Raw genomic sequence first — 22,441 nt, 5'->3', positions numbered from 1 at the left:
GAGACTGTACCAAAGCACACATTTCAACAGTTGACTTGATCTTTTCATTTTCCTGTATATCTGGGGTTTTGTGTTTGTTTGTTTTTTGTTATCAATGTGTCTCACATATTGTCACGTTCCTGAAGCTAAGGGCTTCTACTTATCAGCTCTCTTATATCAGAACAGTAAGTATTCAGGAATTTTTGTTTTATCTTGATGTGAATATTAAAATTAACAAAAGCAGTTGTTATTAATGGTATGGTAGGTAGTGTAAGTAAGGAAAGAATGAGTCACACCTTTGCCTATGTTTCTCAGGAAGTTTTCCAGTTATAATTATTTCTAGAATGAAATATCCTCACAAAAGATTTTATTCAATTGTCTCTGGAAATGTACCAACCAAAATTATAGCAGTAGGCCTGTCTTCTGTGCCCCTTATACTAAGGAAAAGAGACAGGAGCAAGCTGACACAAAAATAAAGTTGATGTCACCAAGCTGTAAAAGCCCACATTTCAAGAAAATATGTGGCAATTTTCCCAGTCATTTTGATTTCCACTATAATTCAGAACAAGCAATTGTCCTTACATAAAAGTTATCCTAGAAAAACAACATATTAAAGAATTTAAGTAAATTAAGGAGGGTGATTTCACACCCAACAGCCTTCTATCAGATAATCAATGACAGCATACCTTAATGAATGCCATGTGCTTTTTTTCCACAAAGAAATACTGAGTAGATGTCAATAAAGGAATGAGTGAAAGTATTTAATTATTACTACTCACTTAAGGGGTAAAGGACATATGGTTTAGTTAATGATTTTTGCTAAAGGAACAAAAATAGAAAGCCGTTCTTGCAAAAGAGCACCAAGCTGGTGCAAGAGATCATGAATGCCAAGACAGGTCAGGATAGAAGCAGCCAGGAAATAATTAAAGGAATGAAAATGCTTTCTTTGCTACATTTGTGTCTCCAAGTCCTCTTATATTTCCTAATGTGTCCCACTAACCTGGACCAGTTAAGAACATAAAAATTTTACAGTGCTGTGGATAATTCACTCTGACAAAAGCGAACATTTCAGGGATATTTACGGGGTTACCAAGACAGGACCTGAGACTGGGCAGCAGTTCCTGCCTACCATGTTAACTGTTAACTCTACTTAGTGAAACAAGGATGTCTCATGCTGGCCAGTCAGCATTCACTTATGACTGGAGTCGAATAGCAACGTCTCACAGAATTACATTTCCTTGCTCTGTGCTGGACCCTTAATTACTCCAATAGCATGAAACACAATTCATGCCTAGAACACAGGGTTAGAAATGATTGCAGGCTATTCTGGCCCGTCATTATGAACACACATGGATACACTGCTCTCCATAGCTCTAGAAAACCAACTGGGATGAAAAGATGCTGCTGTGTTACAAAAGAAAGTTCTTCAAACAACAGTTCCAGATCCTATTTTTATACATATTTTTGATAGTTCAAACATTCACAGTTTGGAGGAGCTAAAATAGCAAATGCTTTTTCAAAATTCTCAATCTCAGCTTGACATTGATTCATGTTCTCCTACTACAGGAATTTTTTAGTCTTTCATCAGTTAGAATCACCAAGGCCCTCCTGTACCATTTCCGAGCAATCAGCCTATGTATGGAGGCGAGATGTTTTGTGGGATTTGGGAGGCAGAGGACAGAGGGTTCTGTAAGAAGACAGAATGTTCAGGAGAAATAATCCTTGGGGATTTCACAGGTTAAGAGAAATACAACTTGTGCTTATAATGAGGAATTGTATAAAACTTACATTTATGAGCCTTTAGTCCTTCAAAGGAAACTGGTCCAATCTCATAATATTCATATTCCCAGGTGTAATCAGAATTAGATGCCGATTGCTGGGAAGTTCTGTTAGAAATTAACCTCTGGGCAGACATCTTCAACCTGTACAAATAGAGAAAGTCAAGCGCAGAACCTGTTAATTCATCCAGAGCTGCACAGTTACCTTAATTACTCTTGATCACATTCAGGAGTTTGGCAGCAAACCCCTTGAGGAGGTCTTACCCCCTAGGCCAGGAGAGGTTCTTACCAGCTGCCCACACCTCATGTCATATGGCCACTACTTCCTTTTATCTCGCCACTAGACTGGAATAAATGTATTTGAAACCAGACACTGTATTTTTTTGTGAACTTAACCCAATGCCTGGCACATAACCAATGTTCAGTAATTGATGAAGGAAAGAAGGAAAGGAGGGAAAGAGTATGTCAAAACCTCTGAGCTTACAGTTTCAGCCTCAGCACCTATACCTGCAAGAGTATGTAAAGAGTCTGCTGAAGCTAGTTCATTTCTGATACTAACTTGATGTATTACTCAATCTCAGATTGACATTGATTTCAGTTCTCCCATAAGGGAATTTTTTAGTCTTTCATCAATTAGAATCACCAAGGGCCTCCTGTACCATTCCCGAGTAATCAGCCTATGTGTGGAGGTGAGAAGTTTTGTGGGATTTGGGAGGTAGAGGACAGAGAATTTTGTAAGAAGAAAGAATGTTTAGGAGAAGTAATCAAATTAGTATCAGAAATGAACTAGCTCAGTATGTATACATTGAACACCTACTATGCAACAATGGAGATAAGCAACCTAAGGTTTTGTTTGTTTGTTTGCTTTTCTTGCTTCCAGTGGGGTTAGAGGAAACTAAGTTTAATAAAAAGGAGTGAATAAAGAAAAACAGGCAACAAAAGTTGCAGAGTGGATCTTGCAGAAGATCCTCAACAGAAGTCCACAACTTGTCCAACTGCTTACTCCTGAAATTTATCATATTTTCAGGATTTCCCGAGTATCTTTGTTAACTGTGACTATTTTAGACCAAAAAATCCTGACTTCTTTGGGAGAAGATGATTGCACTGCGCAGCATGCATGCTGAAGGTGATAAGTCAATGCAGCCTGTGTTCAATAACTGTGCTTGAGCACCTACGGTGTGCAAGACACTGCACACTGTGGGATGGGCAGAGATGCCTGAGACAGATCAGTACTCCACAGGCCTTCCCTTACAATGGAGAAAGGGAGACAAAGCGACACATAGCAGTAACATAAGAGAAAATTTGAATGAAATACCAGCGGAAACGAAGATTCACTGAGCAGTCACTACCACTGCGCCCGCTTCAAGAGCTTTCTGAGGTTTCTTTAGCCTGCACCCCTCCCCACTGCCTCCAGGGCACAATCCTCAGGGAAGCTGGGGCAAAATCACCACCACCACCCTTCCGCCACACTTCTGCATCACTCTCCCCTTTCCCTCACCCCTTCTTTCCCATCCCAGACATGACTCCACAGAAAAGGACTCTAACCCCATGTCATCATACTGTTCAAAGGATGGGCCCAAAAAGCCTAAAATATTTACTTTCTGGTCTTATATTACAGAAAAACTTTGCCAATCCCTGCTATAGAGCCATGAAAAAAAAATCTGAGCTTCAGTTTTCCCACTAGTAACATGAAGATGATTATGGTACCCACTTCATGGAGTTGCTATAAAAATTAAATGTGATGTTGCATGAAAAATTAAGAAAAATATTAGCAGGCCGCACAACTACTAATTAGAAATGCTGATCTTGAATAGAAAAGCCTCGCTTTGCTCTTCAGACACACCCAACTCCCTGGCCAGCCAATTCTTACCAAATGCACCAAGTGTTAACTGATTGATTCAAGCAATCTACCTGCCTCACCCTCCAGAGTGTTGGGATTACAGCTGTGAGCCACGGTGCCCAGACAAATAAATAAAACTATGACCAAAAATTACTTAAAGGTGTTTAGATCATTTGAAAGTTAAAATGATCAACATTTACATCCTGGGATTCATGCTGTTCTACCAACTCAAAAATAAAATAGTATTTCTCTCTTTTTTTCTTCATTAAGGAAAATAAGATGAAGTGTGGTTTGATCATATCATTTTTAGTAGAAATCAACATTACAACTACTGTAACAGCAGAGTGGAGGGAGGCACTCAACTTCATCTGCAACAGAAAAATAGTGAAAAGTACTTAAAGGAATGAAGAAAATAAAGACGGAGGGTGTGTATTCAGAGCACCACAGAACTGAGAGCTGTTCTCCCACAGCCACATAGTTCTCAAAGTCAGCACACAGTGGGACCCTCATCTGTGGCTGCCAGGGTCCACAGGACCAGTCAGAAAGCAGCAGTAACATCACCCTCATAGGGCCGGTCAGGAACTAGTCAATAAAATGTGTCTGTGTAAGAGTGAACTGTAAGGAATATCAACCACCCACCCTACAACAGAGACATGCGTTCTTTTTCTGCCCCTTACACTATCCCCTTTCATCTAAATGAACTATTCAGGGATTGATTACTAAAGGGCATTACCAAAGGGCAATATAAGTTATATGTGCAAAAGTCCTGAAGGTGGGAAGAGAGAAGTGAAGTTCTGACCAACACTGACAGACAAGAATGACTGAATAACAGAGCCAGCCTACAGGAGGTTCTCATTCTGCAGAATGAAATGTGACACCAGCTCTCCCCAAGCAGCCACCAGTTGTCTGAGTAGCCTTCAAACAAAAGGAGAGGCATTTGTCTCCACTGGCTCTTTCCTCTCACTTCTTGAATCCCAAAGATAGCTTTGGAGGACAGAACCTCTGACCTCTTCTTTAAAGCAGTCACCTAGTGCCCTTGAAAAAGTCCACGAGGCATTATTTTTTCATGCAAGTCTCAAATTAACCAGCTTAGGCCATCAGATGCACAAGGACCAACAACAAACATAAGGCAGTGCTAGGGAAGTGTTCTGCGTCATCCCCATTACCAAGCCCGCAGTGACCCTCCAAGCTTTGCTGAAACATAAGCTGGGAACCGCCAGCATGTCCAAGCAGCAGCCCCCTGAGTCTGCTATTCCACCACAGTGTGCATGATCTGGGCCATCCACGCAGTAAGGGAGGTAGCCTGGCACTGAGCCTCACTCCCTGGGGTGCTGACAGGCCGGCAGCTGCTCTGTCTTGAACACAACAGCAGGAAGCGGCAGCTCCACGGGCAGCTGCTGTCTGTGTGGCTACCACTCCTGAGAACCACCCTCCCCACCCTGAGATTTTCTTAATGTCAGATTTCTTTATGATATTAGAGTCATGAAAAATAACTTCTTTGACAGAAACATATCCTAAACAAGCTTCCACATCAGAGAGACTAAATTGCTCTTTTGGGCAGCTGAAAGCATCATTGCCAACAAAAGCAAAAATGAAGATTAGGACTGCATCCCAAAGCTAGCCCTGAAAGGAAGCTTACCTTTTCCAGGTGTGCACAGGGTAGTGTAGCCCATGCCAGCCCACTGTCGGGGAAGAGGGAAGATCACAAACCCAAACAGAGAAAGCGTGGTGAGCAGGCCCAGACACCTCTCACTAAACCATCACCTCTTCTCCAACCCACATTCCCATCCCTTTCATCCCTTCTTCGGACTATCCAATCTTTCCCGCTCCAACCCAGGTTCCTATACCACTCCTGGGCACTCTCTTTTCCTCCCCGTCCCTCTTTTTTTGAGACAAGGTCTTACTCTATTGCCCAGGTGGGAGTGCAATGGTACAATCACAGTTCACTGCAGCATTGACCTCCCTGGCTGAAACGATCCTCCTGCTTTGGCCTCCCAAAGTGCTGGGATTACATGCATGAGCCACCACACCTGGCCTCTTTTCCTTCTTTTATTTTGAGGGGAGTCTCCCTCTGTCACCCAGGCTGGAATGCAGTGGTGAGATCTCGGCTCACTGCAACCTCTGCCTCCTGAGTTCAAGTGATTCTCCTGCCTCAGCCTCCCAAGAAATTGGGACTACAGGCACATATCACCAGATCCAGCTAATTTTTGTGTTTTTGGTAGAGACAGGGTTTCGCCATGTTGGCCAGGCTGGTCTACAAACTCCTGACCTCAGGTGATCTGCCTGCCTGGGCCTCCCAAAGTGCTGGAATTATAGGCGTGAGTCACCGTGCCCAGCCCTCTCTACCTTCTTAAAAATGGATGAAGCAATTCTCTCCACCTCCCTGAATTTGAGGAGATGTACTCAGACATAGAACTTCCCAAAGTAGTTCTATGAATAAATTCTATTCTAATCATAAAGCCATTATTTATGAATAAATGGCTTTGTGTCAATATCCTTAGTGGATTACGATGGTATGCACAGCAAGGGGGCTGCTTCTTTGGAGTTAGACACTTTTTTTCCATGTTAAGGGGTCAACATCAGCAGATGAGTTTTTCAAGTGACCACTAACCCAGGCAAAGGACTAGCACATTAAGAAGAATCCAAAAGGTGCCAGAAACCCTGAAAAATGAGCATGCCCCCACACAAACATGCACACAACTGACAGCACAGCTACTAAGGCATTCCAAGAAACTGCCAGCCAATGCCACAAATCCAAAGACCTATGCTGACCAGTTTGTACAGGGGAAGACCTAATGGCCAGTCAGATGATCAAAATTCCCAACTGCAATGACTCTCCCACCTTCCTCTTCAATCCTCAAACTCCAAAAGTAGGCATGCCACCCAGGACCACCAACCTCTGTTCTGGCCCATGCCAGGAAGGTCTTGTTAGTTACCTCTTCTTATCCTTCTTCATCTTACTTCCAGGAATGACTGTCCCACACAACATAGAGAAGTCACCCTTGTGACTCATAACCCTCTCTCTCTTCCAGCAAAGAGACTTGAGAAACCAAAGATAAAGCTCAGCCACGCTGCACTTTGGCGGCTGATGAGCCCAAGGTGGGAACTTCAGAATTGCAACTTTAGAAGCTTAATTTCCTCCTTGCACAGAACAATGGTGCACCCCAGTGTACCCATGTCTAAGTGGGTAGGGTCACATAGAAAATGAGAGACTTCAACATTATGAATCACACTCCGAGCCAGCTGGATCTTCTTAAAGCATCTCTATAAGGCAGCACCTCCCAGCAAGGGATCATGCTTGACCCTCTCAATCACAGCTGCCACATTGTCCTCCCAGGGCAGTGCTTTAAAAACAGTAACATGGTGTTATTCTCCAGTTTACTTTTCCTTTTTATAGAGTCTGCATAAACCACCACCTTCTACTGGCACTTCCCACTTAATTTCCAGGTCTGCTGATTCTTTTTCTGTGAATCCATTTTGTCAGTGGTGTCTTTCATGGGGCATGGATTTTTCTTTCCTCCAATTAAATAAAAAAGATCATGCTTTCAGGACTTTGTAGTCTTCTCCTCCTTACTACTATTTTGACTCGAGTATGACTCTTTTGAAGTCTGATGCTCTGGCAACTCAATTCAGTCTAGAGATGTTACACGCACGCACACACACACACACACACACACGTACGCATGCTGGGCTCTTCCTTTTCAAATGGACATACTTCCCATATTTCTCTACACTGCCAAGTTTTATGACATTCTCTAGTGTTTCCTAGAAAGTACTCAATTACCCAGCAGTCCTCAAAAAATGGTGACTGACAGCTGACAGAGAATTCAGGATGTATCTATTTCCTGCCTATCCCTGCTTCTCCTGTGCAGTCAGCAACTTGTTTCCAGCAGCAAGGCAGCGAACAAAAAGTGTTCCCAAGCCTGAAGACTTCTTCCATCTTAACAGAAAAATCAATGCCAATAGAAGAACAACTGCCAAAAACAGAAATGGGACTTAATATTTTACACTGATAGATATGTAGTCACCACCTGAAATAAAGAATTGCTTAATTAAGAAGTGGGCACCCTTCTTTCACCAGCTGGTGTCTCAAAGGGGACAAGCAGTTTGTATTCATAAATCTACCTCTTTCTGTTATGCCTGGCCACCTATATGGTAGTAAACAGGCTAGGAAGTTTTTTGTTTTTTGTTTTTTTGTTTTTTTGTTTTTTGAGATGGAGTCTCCCTCTGTTGCCCAGGCTTAAGTGCAGTGGTGTAATCTCAGCTCACTGCAACCTCCGCCTCCTGGGTTCAAGCGATTCTCCTGCCTCAGCCTCCCTAGTAGCTGGGATTACAAGTATGCACCACCATGCCTGGCTAGATTTTGTGCTTTTAGTAAAGAAAGGGTTCACCATGTTGCCAAGGCTGGTCTCAAACGCCTGACCTGAGGTGATCCGCCTGCCTCTGCCTCCCAAAGTGCTGGGATTACAGGCATGAGCCACTGTACCCAGCCAGAAGTAATTTTTAAAGTTGAGTGTTTCCTGGCTCTGTAGTACTCCACAGGTTAGTCCCATTCTAATAGACTTCAGCTGGACATCAAGAAGAATTTCATGTTTACACACCCAGTAAAGAAGCTGTAAAGTCTCCATCTGGAGAAAATTTCCAGAGAAGAGAAGAGGCATGGCCCTGAGATACGACTGCACCTCTGCCCCTGGCTCTACAGAGTCAGGGAACTGAATTTTCAGTTTTCCAGAGACGAGAAAGCCCTTATGGACTCAGTCATGCTAACCAAGCATAGCAGAATGATTTATAACGAGCATATCCATTTGTTGAATAAGGAAAACAATTTTCACGCTGACCACAGCACATGTTTTACATGGTCTGGGAAACAAAATTTAAGATCAGAAGATTAGCTAGTGAAAGTAGAATCAGGACAAGGGAGTTGTAATAATATGACAAAACAGAACCGTAATGCTCCATCCCACTACATGTGTATCTACGTGTTAGACTGCCGTCCTGTATTCCAATGTCAATGTCCTGTTGCCACCACAACATGCTATCATGGTGGAGCTGGCTTCCCCAATCACAGGAAAGGCATAGGCTTAACTCTAGCCTTTTCTAGACCTTGCTTTTCTTGGTCTGTCCTTCAAAAAATTCTAGGCTAGTTGAGAGCACCAGTAGAATACCAAGTCAGTCACTTTTATTACAGTTAGGTTTTCTGAGTTCCCATGACTACTTTATTTTTGCTCTATCTCTAAACTCTTAGGGAAAGCACGCTTTAAATTACAAGTGTCAAGTCAAAGAACCAACTATCAAAAAGAAATCTTCATAATGAGATACCACTTCATACCCTATTAACATGGTAATGATCAAAAATCAGAAAATAAGTATTGGTGAGGGTATAGAGAAACTGGAACCCTTGTGCACTGCTGGTAGGAAGGTAAAAAGGTACAGTCACTGTGGAAGACAGTATAGCAGTTTCTCAAAAATTTAAACATGGAATAACCATATGATACAGCAATTCTAATTCTGGATATATACACAAAAGAACTGAAAGCAGAGACTTGAACAGATATTTATGCACACCTAAGTTCATAACAGTTTATTATTTACAATAGCCAAAAGGTCAAAACAACCCAAGTGTCCAATCACAGATGAATCATAAACCAAATGTTGTATGTACAATGCAATATTAAGCCTTAAAAAGCAATGAAGTTCTGAAACATGCCACAACTTTGATGAACCTTGAAAACATTATGCTAAATGAAATAAGCCAGTTACAAACGGACAAATATTGCATGATTCTACATATATGAGGTACCTAGAATAGCCAGATTCTTAAAGACAGCAAGTATTGGGTTGGTGCAAACGTAATCGTGGTTTTTGCAAATACTTTTAATGGCAAAATTCACAATTACTTTTGCACCAACCTAGCAGAATGGTGGTTATCAGGAGCTAAGGGTGGGGAAATGGGAAATTGCTATTTACCAGTAAAGAGTTTCAGTTTGAGATAATGAAAAAGTTCTGGAAATGGATAGTTGTCATGGTTGTACAACAATGTAAATATATTTAATGCCACTGAACTATACATTCAAAAACGGTGCATTTTATATTATGCATATTTAACCAAAATACAAAAAAGTTCTAAATATTGTTTATAATTTTTTTTTTTAGGCCAGGCTTGGTGGATCATGCCTGTAATCCCAGCACCTTGGGAGGTCAAGGCAGGTGGATTGCTTTGAGCCCAGGAGTTCAAGACCAGCCTGGCCAACATGGCAAAACTCCATCCCTACTAAAAATACAAAAATTAGCCAGGCATAGTGGTGCATGCCTGTAATCCTAGCTACTTGAGAGGCTGAGGAACAAGAATTGCTTGAACCTAAGAGGCAGAGATTGCAGTGAGCTGAGATCACCCCACTGCACTCCAGCTTGGGTGACAGAGCAAAATGCTGTTTCAAAAATAAATTAATTAATTAAATAATACAAATAGTTTTTAGAAAAATAACAAGAAGCAGTGCTTCCCAATCATAGCACTTGAGGGGAGGGTAATGAGAACTCTCTAAAGCAAAAGAGAACCCCAGAGGATGACAGAGGGTGCTGAGACATCTGAGCACCCCTCCCTGTGTGGATCCTTCCTCCCTGGTCCACCTTCAAGGATCCAGCTTTGCTTTTTTCAGCAGCCCTGTGGGGATTCCCTTTCAAGTAAAAGGAACACTCCCTCTAAGCTGTGAGGAATCACCCCTTTCAACCCCTGGGAGAGTCTTAGACAGGTGGCAGAATATGTGTGCTTTGCCAGTTCATGGTCCTCTCACCCTGACCAGTCCTGGAAACACACTAGCCACTTCCCAAATTCTCCTTTTTTTTTTGAGATGGAGTCTCGCTCTGTGGCCCAGGCTGGAATGCAGTGGTGTGATCTCAGCTCCCTGCAACCTCCGCCTCCTGGATTCAAGTGACTCTCCTGCCTCAGCCTCCTGAGTAGCTGGGACTACAGGCGCATGTCACCACACCCGACTAATTTTTTCTACTTTTAGTAGAGACGAGGTTTCACCATGTTAGCCAGGATGGTCTCCATCTCCTGATCTCATGATCCACCTGCCTTGGCCTCCCAAAGTTCTGGGATTACAGGCATAAGCCACCGCACCCGGTCAAATTCTCCTTTCTATAAGCTTTACCTTCTGTTGTACCTGTCATTACCCCAGTTCATTTCAGGAGAAGTCCACCACAGATTATCATTCCAAAGCTTTCAGGCCCTTCTCATGGATTACATTTAAAACTAGCAGCTTCCCAGCAACAAAAAGGAAGCACCTTAATTTCATTAAACTGGTTCCATCCAGTCTCTGGGGAATGTTTTCTAGAGACCAGCCAGTTTTCATGGACCTGAAATACAGACTTGCCAGCATTTTTATTTTGCAAAGTAAGGAAAAATTTTAAAAACAACCATTATTAATAATTATCATTTTGTAGACAGTTATCTTAAACACCCTCCAAGTAGAGAAGATGTAATTTCACAACAAAGGCAGTCCTCTGCAAGACAGGAGGACTAGCAGTTTGACATCAATACTTTCACAGCAAGCAGACACTTCCATGGGAGTTCGCATGACACTGCCTCTGTCTACTACATTCACATGAGAGCTACCTATTATGGCTGAAATATTCACCCCCTCTATAAACAAAGGAAAAGAACTGAAAGGGATGTAGTGAAAGTCCTTCCAGATCTATGATTCTGTCACTTAACAAAATTATCAAGTTGCTTTTCACTTGTATCACAAACTCAGTGGTCTGTATCTATTTGTATTATGGGTGTGTATATGTGTTCACATGCATGTGAAAGCACACACATGTGAACATACACATTGTGTGTGTGTGTCTAGATATACTTTTTTTTTTTTTGAGACAGAGTTTCGCTCCTCACACAGGCTGGAGTGCAGTGGCACGATCTCGGCTCAATGCAACCTCTGCCTCCTGTGTTCAAGCCATTCTCATGCTTCAGCCTCCTGAGCAGCTGGGATTACAGACGTGCACTACCACACCTACTTTTTGTATTTTTAGGAGAGACAGGGTTTCACCATGTTGGCCAGGCTGGTCTCAAACTCCTGGCCTTAAGTCATCCGCCCACCCCCAGCCTCCCGAAGTGCTAGAATTACAGGTGTAAGTCACTGTGCCCAGCCTGTGTGTATACCTTTTTTTTTTTTTTCCAGGCTTCTTCATCTTTAAGGAAGGGTGAGGGGTGGGGGCAGGTCATTTGTGGAGGTGGCTGCAGAGCACATAGGTCTCGGGGACAGGCTTGCCAACTCCAGGACCTTCATCAGGGCCTTACTGGCTTCAATGCAGATTTGGATCTCTGCCCTCGCAGCCTCATCGGCTGCACCTGACAGCTCCACCAACACCTTATTCAAGTTCATCTTGGCTGCCCATGTCCAGCATGTCCAGCGTCACTACCATCATTCACTGTGTATACATATATTCAGTCATTCCTTAGCATCTGTGCAGGCTTGGTTCCAGGACCTCTCAAACACCAAAATCCAGAGATTCTCAAGTCCCCAGTATAAAACGGTGTAGTATTTGCATAGAACCTATGCACAGCCTCCAGTATACTTTAAATAATCTCTAGATTACTTATAATACCTAATACAATATAAATGCTATGTAAATATTTGCTATCCTGTATTATTTAGGGAATAAATTACAAGGAAAAAAGAGTCTGTGCATGTTCAGTATCCTTTTTTTTTTTTGTTCAAATCTAGTTAACTATCCTTTTCTTGTTTAAATATTTTCCATCCACAATTGGCTAAATCCACAGATGTGGAACCCACGGGTGTGGAGCCCCTACTATACTACAATGTGAATACGGTGCTGTATGGACTGAATTGTGTCCCCACCCCCAACATCCATATGTTGAAGCCCTAGCACCCAGTATCTCAGAATGTGACTGTATTTGGACATAGGGCCTTTAAAGGGGTAATTAAGTTAAAATGAGACCCTCATCCATTCTGAAGAATATCTTCATAAGAAGAGGAGATTAGAACACACAGAGAAAGGCATCAAGGGAGCCCATGCACAGAGGGACAACCATGTGAAGAGGCAGCAAGAGGGCAGCGGCTGCAAGCCAGAGGGAGGCCTGGAGCAGAGCTTCCCTTCTGGCCATTGGAGTAAACCTACGTGACCAGCACCCTGATCTTGGACTTTCAGTCCCCAGAACTGTGAGAAAATTAATTCCTTTGGGAGGCCGAGGCAGGTGGATCACCTCAGGCCAGGAGTTCAAGACCACCCTGACCAACATGGAGAAACCCCATCTCTACTAAAAATACAAAAATTAGCCGGGCGTGGTGGCGCATGCCTCTAATCCCAGTTACTTGGGAGGCTGAGGCAGGAGAATCACTTGAACCTGGGAGGCGGAGGTTGCGGTGAGCCGAGATCCTGCCATTGCACTCCAGCCTGGGCAACAAGAGCGAAACTCCGTCTCAAAAAAAGAAAACAGAAAATAAACTCCTGTGGGTTAAGCTACCCAGTCTGCGGTATTTTGTTATGGCAGCCCAAGCAAATTAATAACAGTGCTGAAACTAATTTGGGGAAAACAATGTTCTCTTTGGTGAACTAATTAAACTGTCCCAGGAAGTCCATTAAAAATGACTTACTTTATACCAATCACTCTTACTATAACTAAAAAATAAATACATTTTTGAAAAGAAAATATTTACAAAATGTCATTAATCTATTCCAGTTCATGCCATCTTCAGCAAACACGTCCACTAAGTTCTCATAAATATGCCCTTCCTGGAGAAAGAGCACTAGTTTTGAACATGCTAAAATTATTATGAGTCCATTCAGATCAACAAGGATATTCTAAACACTGTTGTTTAACTATGGAAGATTTAGTAGAGGTCAAAAAGTCAAGGACTGCAGACTGTGCTCTTAAAGAATTCATTCAGGCTTGTTATTTTAAACTATCCTCTCCCACACAATGAACTTCACTTTTTCAAATACACCCACCCACCCCCTCACACCCACCCCGACACACACACACACACACACACACACACACACACACACGGGTTAAGGGGCAACAAAAAAGCCTGAAGACATAGATAGTAGAAACAACAGGGTCATTAAAAAAGGGAGGGCTCATGATGGTACAGGAACCTGGGGTGGGGAAACCCTCAAACATGGTCCTCTGAGCTTTTGCCCATTCAGTTCCACCTGCAAGTTGGACTTCCTCTTCCTCCTCTCCAGATTCCTGTCTACCTTTGTGGGTAGGGATCAGATATTACCTCCTCCAAAGAGATCTCTCCAACTATTTCACCACACGAGGATCTCTCTCTTCTCTCAAATCCCATTACATGGATTATCTGAATCTCTCATTTTAGCAGCAAGAAAGTATACATCAGACTCCCCAAAGACTAGACTTGGCCTCTCACTGAGTCATACTGTTTTACATAGCTGCTATTCTAAAACAGCCTGGCTAAGTGAATTAAAACTTTAAAGATCTTAAACTTTCAAATTAGATCATTTTAAGAATACCAGAGAATCAACCACTCTTTAAATTCAATTAGTGGAGTTTTTGAAACACTTGGCACAATAAGAATAAGAGAGACTGGCCGTGTCTTAAATCACTGTGAGAATGACTTGCCAAACAAGACTACTTTGTATTTTTGGCTCATAGTATCTGTCTCCAAGCAGCACACACCATATCACACACTATTTGTTACGGTCCTGAGCTGAACCATTCTTTTAGCAAACGAGTGAAAAGGAGAGGTACTGTGTCCGGAATTGGTGGGTTTTTGGTCTCACTGACTTCAAGAATGAAGCCGTGGACCCTCGTGGTGAGTGTTACCGTTCTTAAAGAGGGTGTGTCTGGGAGTTTGTTCCTTCCGATGTTCAGAGGTGTTCGGAGTTTCTTCCTTCCGGTGGGTTCGTGGTCTTGCTGGCTTCAGGAGTGAAGCTGCAGACCTTCGTGGTGAGTGTTACAGCTCATAAAGGTGGTGTAGACCCAAAGAGTGAGCAGCAGCAAGATATATTGCAAAGAGCAAAAGAACAAAGCTTCCAAAGTGTGGAAGGGGACCCAAGGGAGTTGCCACTGCTGGCTCCGGCAGTCTGCTTTCATTCCCTTAGCCGATCCCACCCACATCCTGCTGATTGGTCCATTTTGACAGAGTGCTGATTGGTGCGTTTACAATCCCTGAGCTAGACAGAGAGTGCTGATTGGTGCGTTTACAATCCTTTAGCTAGACACAGCGCTAGAAAAGTTCTCCAAGTCCCCACTAGGTTAGCTGGATACAGAGTACTGATTGGTGTATTTACAATCCCTTAGCTACACATAAAGGTTCTTCAAGTCCCTACTAGTCCTAGGAGCTCAGCTGGCTTCACCTAGTGGATCTGGCACCTGGGCTGCACGCGGAGTTGCCCGCCAGTCCCGAGCTGTGTGCCCACACTCCTCAGCCCTTGGGCGGTCCATGGGACCTACGCGGAGACGCAGGGGGCCGCGCTTGTCAGGGAGGCTCGGGAGGCGCAGGAGCCCACGTCGGAGGGGAGGAAGCTGGGGCATTGCTGGCTGCAGGTCCCAAGCACTGCCCCGCGGGGAGGCAGCTGAGGCTCAGCGAGAATTCAAGCGCAGTGCCAGCACACCAGCACTGCTGGGGGACCCGGCACACCCTCTGCAACTGCTGGCCCAGGTGCCAAGCTCCTCACTGCCGGGGGAGCTGGCGCCGACGGCCGGCTGCTCCAAGCGCTGGGCCTGCTGAGCCCACGCCCACCCGGAACTCACACTGGCAGGCCAGCCTTGCCGATGTTGTGGGCGCTGCGGGCGCAGCCCTGGTTCCCGCCCACACCTCTCCCTCCACACCTCCCCAAAAGCAGAGGGAGCCGGCTCTGGCCTCAGCCAGCCCAGAGAGGGGTTCCCACAGTGCCGTGGGGGGGAGGGGGCTGAAGGGCTCCTCAAGCACCGCCAGAGTGGACTCCAAGGCCAAGGAGGCGCGGAGAGCAAGGGCTGGTAGCATGTTGTCACCTCTCGGTACCAGGTATTTCCAGCTCTGTTCCGCAGAAATGGAAATGTAAGTTAGAGCAGTGGTTTATTTAAGAGCTTAGGACAGAGCAGTAGAAAAGCTGAACTTTCTAATGACATCTTATCTTCTGAGGCCTGGGGTCTTAAACTAGGATGTGTAGCTCTTGTAGTTTCTCCACCTACTGCACCCACTGCCACCTCAGTACAATCAATTAGAAGCAAACCAGAGCTTGGGGTGCAAGGGCAGTGCAGGCTCAAGGCACACCATAGCCTCCTCATCTTTCAGGGAGGGGCCTGGCCAGAAAAGAGGGGCTTTATAAAGTGAGGGCAAGAATGTAGTGTCCCTCAGCTTGCCTAGGTCTAAGGATCCCAAATAGTCCCCAGAGTCTCAAGGCATACCTGGTTCATCTTCCTGGAGCATCAATAATACAGGACCTGGAGGATTATGTTTTATATTAAATAAGTGCAGGTATGTTACAGAGTAAACTGTAAGAACCAAATAAATGTTTGCTCCTGCCACCTTTGGCCTCTGCTTCAGAATCGTAGAAATAAGGATTAACTCTCCTCTCCTATTGGGATAATTCAGTGGAAGATTTAGTCCATTTTCATACTGCTAATAAAGACATACCTGAGACTGGGTAATTTATAAACAAAAGAGGTTAAATTGATTCACATTAGTTCAATATGGCTAAGGAGGCCTCAGGAAACTTACAGTCATGGTGGAAAGGGAAGCAAACACATCCTTCTTCACATGGCAGCAGCAAGGAGAAGTGTGAGCAAAAAGGGGAAAGCCCCTTATAAAACCATCAGCTCTCATGAGAACTCACTATCAGGAGAACAGCATGGGGATAACTGCCCCCATGATTCAATTACCTCCCACCAGGTCCCTCCCATGACACATGGGGATTATGAGCACTACAGTTCAAGATGAGATGGGTGGAGACACAAAGCATAACCATATCATTACACTCTTGGCCCCTCCCAAATCTCATGTCCTCACATTTCAAAACACAATCATGCCTTCTCAACAGTTCCCCAAAGTCTTAACTCATTCCAGCATTAACTCAAAAGTTCAAGTCCAAAGTCTCACCTGAGACAAGGCAGGTCCCTCTGCCTATCAGCCTATAAAATACAAAACAAGTTAGTTAATTCCTAGATACCATGGGGGTACAGGCATTGGGTAAACACACCTGTTCCAAATGGGAGAAATTGGCCAAAACAAAGGGGCTACAGGCCCCATGCAAGTCTGAAATCCAGTAAAGCAGTAATTAAATCTTAAAGCTCTGAAATAATCTCCTTTGACTCTATGTCTCACATCTGCAGGCCCCATGCAAGTCTGAAATCCAATAAAGCAGTAATTAAATCTTAATGCTCTGAAATATTCTCCTTTGACTCCATATCTCACATTCAGGTCATGCTGATGCAAGAGGTGGGCTCCCACAGCCTTGGGCAGCTTCACCCTTGTGGCTTTGTATGGTACAGCCCCCCTCCTGGTTGCCTTCACAGCTGGCATTGAGTGTCTGTGGCTTTTCCAGGTGCATGGGGCAAGCTGTCAGTGGATCCACCATTCTGGTGACTGGAGGACAGTGGCCCTCTTCTCAGACCTACACTAGGCAGTGCCCCATTGGAGACTCGTGTGAGGGCTCTGACTCCACATTACCCTTCTATGTTGCCCTAACAGAGGTTCTCCATGAGGGCTCTGCCCCTGCAGCATACTTCTAGCTGGACATCCAGGCATTTCTATACATACTCTGAAATCTAGGTGGAGGTTCCCAGAACTCAATTCTTGACCTCTGTGTACCCATAGGCTCAACACCAAATGGAAGCTGCCAAGGCTTGGGACTTAAACCCTTTGAAGCTACAGCCTGAGCTATACCTTGGCCCCTTTTAGCCATGGCTGGAATGGCTAGGATGCAGGGCACCAAGTCTCTAGACTGCACACAGCATGGGGGCCCTGAACCAGCCCACAAAGCCATTTTTTCTTCCTAGGCCTCCAGGTCTGTGACGGCAGGAGCTGCTTGCAAAGGTCTCTGACATGCCCTGGAGACATTTTGCCCATTGTCTTGGCAATTAACATTTGACTCCTTGTTACTTATGCAAATTTCTGCAACCGGCTGGCTTGAATTTCTCCTCAGAAAATAGGTTTTTCTTTTCTACCACATTGTCAGGTTGCACATTTTCCAAAACTTCTATGCTCTGTCACCTCTTGAACACTTTGCTGCTTAGGAATTTCTTCTACCAGATACCCTAAATCATCTCTCTGATGATCCACAGATCACTAGGGCATGGGTAAAATGTCACCAGTCTCTTTGCTAAACCATAGCAAGAGTCACCTTTGCTCCAGTTCCCAACAAATTACTCATCTCTATACCTCAGCCTGGACTTCATTGTCCATATTACTATCAGTATTTTGGTCAAAGCCATTCAGCAAGTCTCTAGGAAGTTCCAAACTTTCCCACATTTTCCTGTCTTCTTCCGAGCCCTCTACATCTCCAGGAAAGTCCAAACTTGCCAACATTTTCCTGTCTTCTGAGCCTTCCAAACTGTTCCAACCTCTGCCCATTACCCAGTTCCAAAGTCGCTTCCACATTTTCTGGTATCTTTAATAGCAGTTCCCCACTACCTCAGTACCAATTTACTGTGTTAGTCCATTCTCATGCTGCTAATAAAGACATACATGAGACTGAGTAATTTACAAAGCAAAGAGGTTTAATTGATTCACAGTTCCGCAGGGCTAAGGAGGCCTCAGGAAACTTACAATCATGGCAAAAGGGGAAGCAAACACTTCCTTCTTTATATGGCGGTAGCAAGGAGAAGTCAGAGTGGAGACAGGGAAAGCCTCTTCTGAAACCATCAGATCTCTTGAAAGCTCAGTACCATGAGAACAGCATGGAGGTAACCCGCCCCCTGATTCAATTACCTCCCAGTGGGTTCCTCCTACAACACATGGGGATTATGGGAATTCAGTTCAAGATGAGATATAGGTGGGGACACAGCCAAACCATATCACACTGGTAGGAATATGATGTAGGTTTTATATGATATAGTTGATCTTAATTTTGTTTCTTTCTCTCTTCTTTCTGTTTTTCCCCACACAAGATAGAATTATATTTCTTGAAATAATCTATACAAAGGTTTGTAGAAAGATAGAAAACGTTTATAACCACATTCCCTCACTCAGCTCCTAATTTTTCTCTCTTGTTCAACCAGGCAACTTCAAAACTAATCCTTAAGAAGCGCCTCCCTCAGCCTGCTCTGCCTTCCAGTGATTGTTGGTTTTGCTATTACCAAGGACATGCAAGAAGAAAACAAAATGCACCATGCAGGAGAATTATTTGAAGCTTACAAACTATTTTCATTTGAAGGGTTATGAAATTTTACTAATGTTCTCTAGTGAGGCAAAAATTACACAGGTCTTGATAACAGAAACATGAGCAACAATTAAACTCAGATTTTAACATACATAATTTTAGCATCTCATAGAGATATTCTCAACTTCTGCTTTTTTACCTCACATCTCAACAATACTATAAGGGACTGCAGAATCATGTTTGCAAGGAAAATGCATACTTTCCTCTTCTCCAATAGTACTAAGTATTTCTCACACTGCAGTCAAGAAAAAAATCACTTTGTACCCTGACATGAAGCAAAAAGAACATGATCACCCTGCCTGAAAGTTGGTCTCCAAAATAAAATTTCAAACACATCTCACTCCCTTAAAGAAACCATTTTTCCCTTGATTCTTTGCTATGCTGGTGTCTGAAAACAAGTCACAACTTTTAGGAATATGGTAACTGTGAGAGAAAATTGTTTTCCGTCATGAACAACAGACTAATGTACATGGAGAATTTGGGGGAATATTTTCTTTCAAGTATTTACTGTGATTTTATTTGATGGGCCAGTCTTATAAAGTCTGACTCCCTTGCACTCTGGGGAAGTAAACATTTTATTTCCTTTTCTAACTGCTTCTGCCTCTAAGTCTTCCTTCATCAAAAGTAAATGTAACAATAAACACAGATTGCTATTCTACTTAATTTTAACCCAAGCATATATTACCTACTCTGAGCTAGCACAACTTGTGGGGCCTGCTCAAATGTCAATTGTATTTTGGTTTTCTATTGCTCCTTAAAATATATTCAAGGATTCATCTTCCCTGCCCTCAAACAAATACTTGAGTAGATCCCATGATGTTTCTGCTCATGCAACAACTTCAAAGTCCCAAAACAGGCCAGTCACAGCGGCTCACACTTGTAATCCCAGCACTTTGGGATGTGGAGGCAAGGATATGAGCCCAGGAATGCAAGAACAGCCTGGGCAACATAGCAAAACTATATCTCTACAAAAAAAAAAAAAAAAAAAAAACCTTTTTAAATTAGCTGGGCATAGTGGTGTGTGTCTGTAGTCCCAGCTCTCTGAGAGACTGAGATGGGAGGATCACTTAAGTCCAGGAGGTTGAGGCTGCAGTGAGCTGTGATCATGCCACTGCACTCCCGCCTGGGCAACAGACAGAATGAGACTTTGTCTCAAATGAATAAATAAATAAGAAATATAAAAACCTAAAAGAATTAAAATATCTAATCTTTGGAAACAAAAGAAACTCTGACCCATTATAACATGAATCTGCCCTATTTCAGCAATGTCCTGCTGCATGCTGGTCTCCTGCTGGGGTTGGGGGAAGGTAAACTTCTTTGCTATTTCTTCACATCCACTCAACTGCTGGCCAGTTTCAAATCACTCCAAGATCAAAGCAGGAGGACAGGACTGAATTAACTATCTTCATACCTCACATGGGTGCGTTAATAATACTCACCTTCCTTCAGCTGGCTGCTCATTCCTACTTCTGCTGCCAGATGTCCTCGCCCTTAGGCCAACCCTTCCTCCCATGTGGCCCCAACCTGGCTCCCAGATCATCGTCAGACATCCTTTGCCCAACAAACTCTGGGAAAGTGAGTGATCCAGCTGCCTAGGCCGCTGTGTGAGCCCCAAATGCAAGAGGCACATGGACAGCTCAACTCACCCTCAGATGGCCCCATCACTATCTTTGGGATGAAGGAAGTAAATCTGTTCAACAAAGCCTCCTTGCTCAACCCTCATATTATTTTTCATTTTGTTTGTTTAAACATTTCTTCATATTCCTTTGCATGATGAACCCTCATACTTTTGAAGTAACCAGTAGGTTCAAGAGTTATGGAGAGGTTCTCATATATCTACCTTGATATTTCATTTAGGGGAAAAAAAGCCAAAATAAGAAAAATTAAAAAAAAAAAAAGAATAGATGAGTCTTTTTTTGACTCATCAATGACACAATGAGGCATTATCTGGTAATCTTCCAAATATCATAGCTTGGTATAATAACAGTTCCTTAAATATATTACACAAACATCATAAGCATATTGTTTTTTTGTACTCCAAATAACAAAAACATTTCACTTGAAAGCTAAAAAGGACAGATGTGATATTCTCTTTATACAATTTGGACTAATTTAATATGTTTGATAAAAGTTATCTATGAACTGTGGCTATCAAAAAAAGTTCACAGATAAATAATTCATAGATGAATTCTGACTGACAAAATACTTCAGCGTCTGGGGACCGACAGAAATGGGGAGGAGGAAGCGAACACCTTTCCAGAATATGTTGATGACATATAATTTGCAAGGTAAAAGAAGATGATCCCCACTGTGACCAGAGTGGGCCTAGCTCAGAAGGTTGAAAGGGGGCAGCCAGCAATGGGTATGAACACTCACGCAGAGGCAGCAGGATCAGCAGCGCAGAACAGGACACGTGCATCACCAGCGGTGCTTCCAAAAACAGTACTTCCCCTTGCTCATGCAATGCACTCTGATATCTTTCTTTCTTTTGGTTTTCATGTTTTAAAAACTGCTGTTTGCAATTCACTAAACTGATCCATTTGAAGACAATGGATACAGCATACCCTGATCTATAGCCCAGGAGATTGCTAGAAAAGGGAAGGGAGTTGGTTTGGCATAAGTCTTTGTAAATGCTTCCCTAGGTAGTTTTGAGCTATCTTAAAGAATTTGTTCTAGAACCTTGCCAGGATTCAATGTTTCCCTCTTTTGAGGATTCAATGTTTCTCTCTTGAAAATTCTCCTGGGTCCATTCTCATCTCTCATACCTGCACAAAGATGACTATAATTGCTTTCACTAGTCTAGGACGTCTGCCATTCGGGCTTTGAACATCCAGTCCAGTTTCGGGCTTCGAGATCCTCTTTAAAGGGTTTAGGCTGGCCTTCCCATTTTGAAAAGAAAGATAAGACTGGAAGAAACTCTTCCTTTTCCTATCACCTGTTAATATCATCTATTCTTCCATAAACACTGGATGGTCTTCCTCATAAGAACAAAACTCCTTGTGGGTCCCCCAGCTCACAGTGGCCTCTGGCTTTCCTGACCTTATCCTTGCAGGCCCATGTCACTCTCTGGCACCTGTTCTTGACTATGTATCCCATGCAATGTACCTAAAGGACACTAGACTCACAGTCCTAGCTTCCAGACCCCTACTGCCCACTATTACTTAACTGGGGGAGTCACCTTGGAAAACGTATTTAATATCGCAATCCAATTTTCTCCACCTGCAAACTGAAAACACTACTTACTTTTGGGGTTTTCGTAAGAATTAATTTATGCATGAGAGTTCCCTTCTCTCGTCTGCCTGGACACATTCATTCAAGCTTCCTTTGCTTTCAAAACACCAGAGTGTTTCATTGTTGTCAAACTAAATGCAGAGTAGTGGCTGAGATTCTGTGCCATCTAACATGCTGTGGAAACCACAACGCCTCCAAACAGGTTTCGGCAGAGACTACTCTTTGCCTTCCTCAATTACACAAAGGATGGGAAGGCACGGGGCTC

The 22,441-nt window shown here is 43.4% G+C and overlaps 1 protein-coding gene across 4 annotated transcripts in view; it reads right to left on the bottom strand.

Annotated features, from left to right (window-relative positions):
• Window positions 1–22,441, bottom strand: part of MRAP2 (melanocortin 2 receptor accessory protein 2) — a 58,017-nt gene that overhangs the window by 34,248 nt on the left and 1,328 nt on the right. For 2 of the 4 annotated variants that reach the window (XM_012001203.1, XM_012001204.1), the window contains exon 2: window positions 1,768–1,901. In XM_012001203.1, the coding sequence (XP_011856593.1) occupies window positions 1,768–1,894 (127 nt within the window). In that variant the 5' untranslated portion in view covers window positions 1,895–1,901. Of the gene's footprint in view, window positions 1–1,767; window positions 1,902–2,021; window positions 2,084–6,533; window positions 6,710–22,441 lie in introns of those variants that run through there. The other 2 variants (XM_012001202.1, XM_012001205.1) reach the window with 2 other exon arrangements.

The sequence above is a fragment of the Mandrillus leucophaeus genome, unplaced genomic scaffold (assembly GCF_000951045.1).
Source record: "Mandrillus leucophaeus isolate KB7577 unplaced genomic scaffold, Mleu.le_1.0 Scaffold652, whole genome shotgun sequence".
NCBI lineage: Eukaryota > Metazoa > Chordata > Mammalia > Primates > Cercopithecidae > Mandrillus > Mandrillus leucophaeus.
Note: the sequence above shows the minus strand (reverse complement) of the source record. Positions and strands in the feature narration are given on the sequence as shown.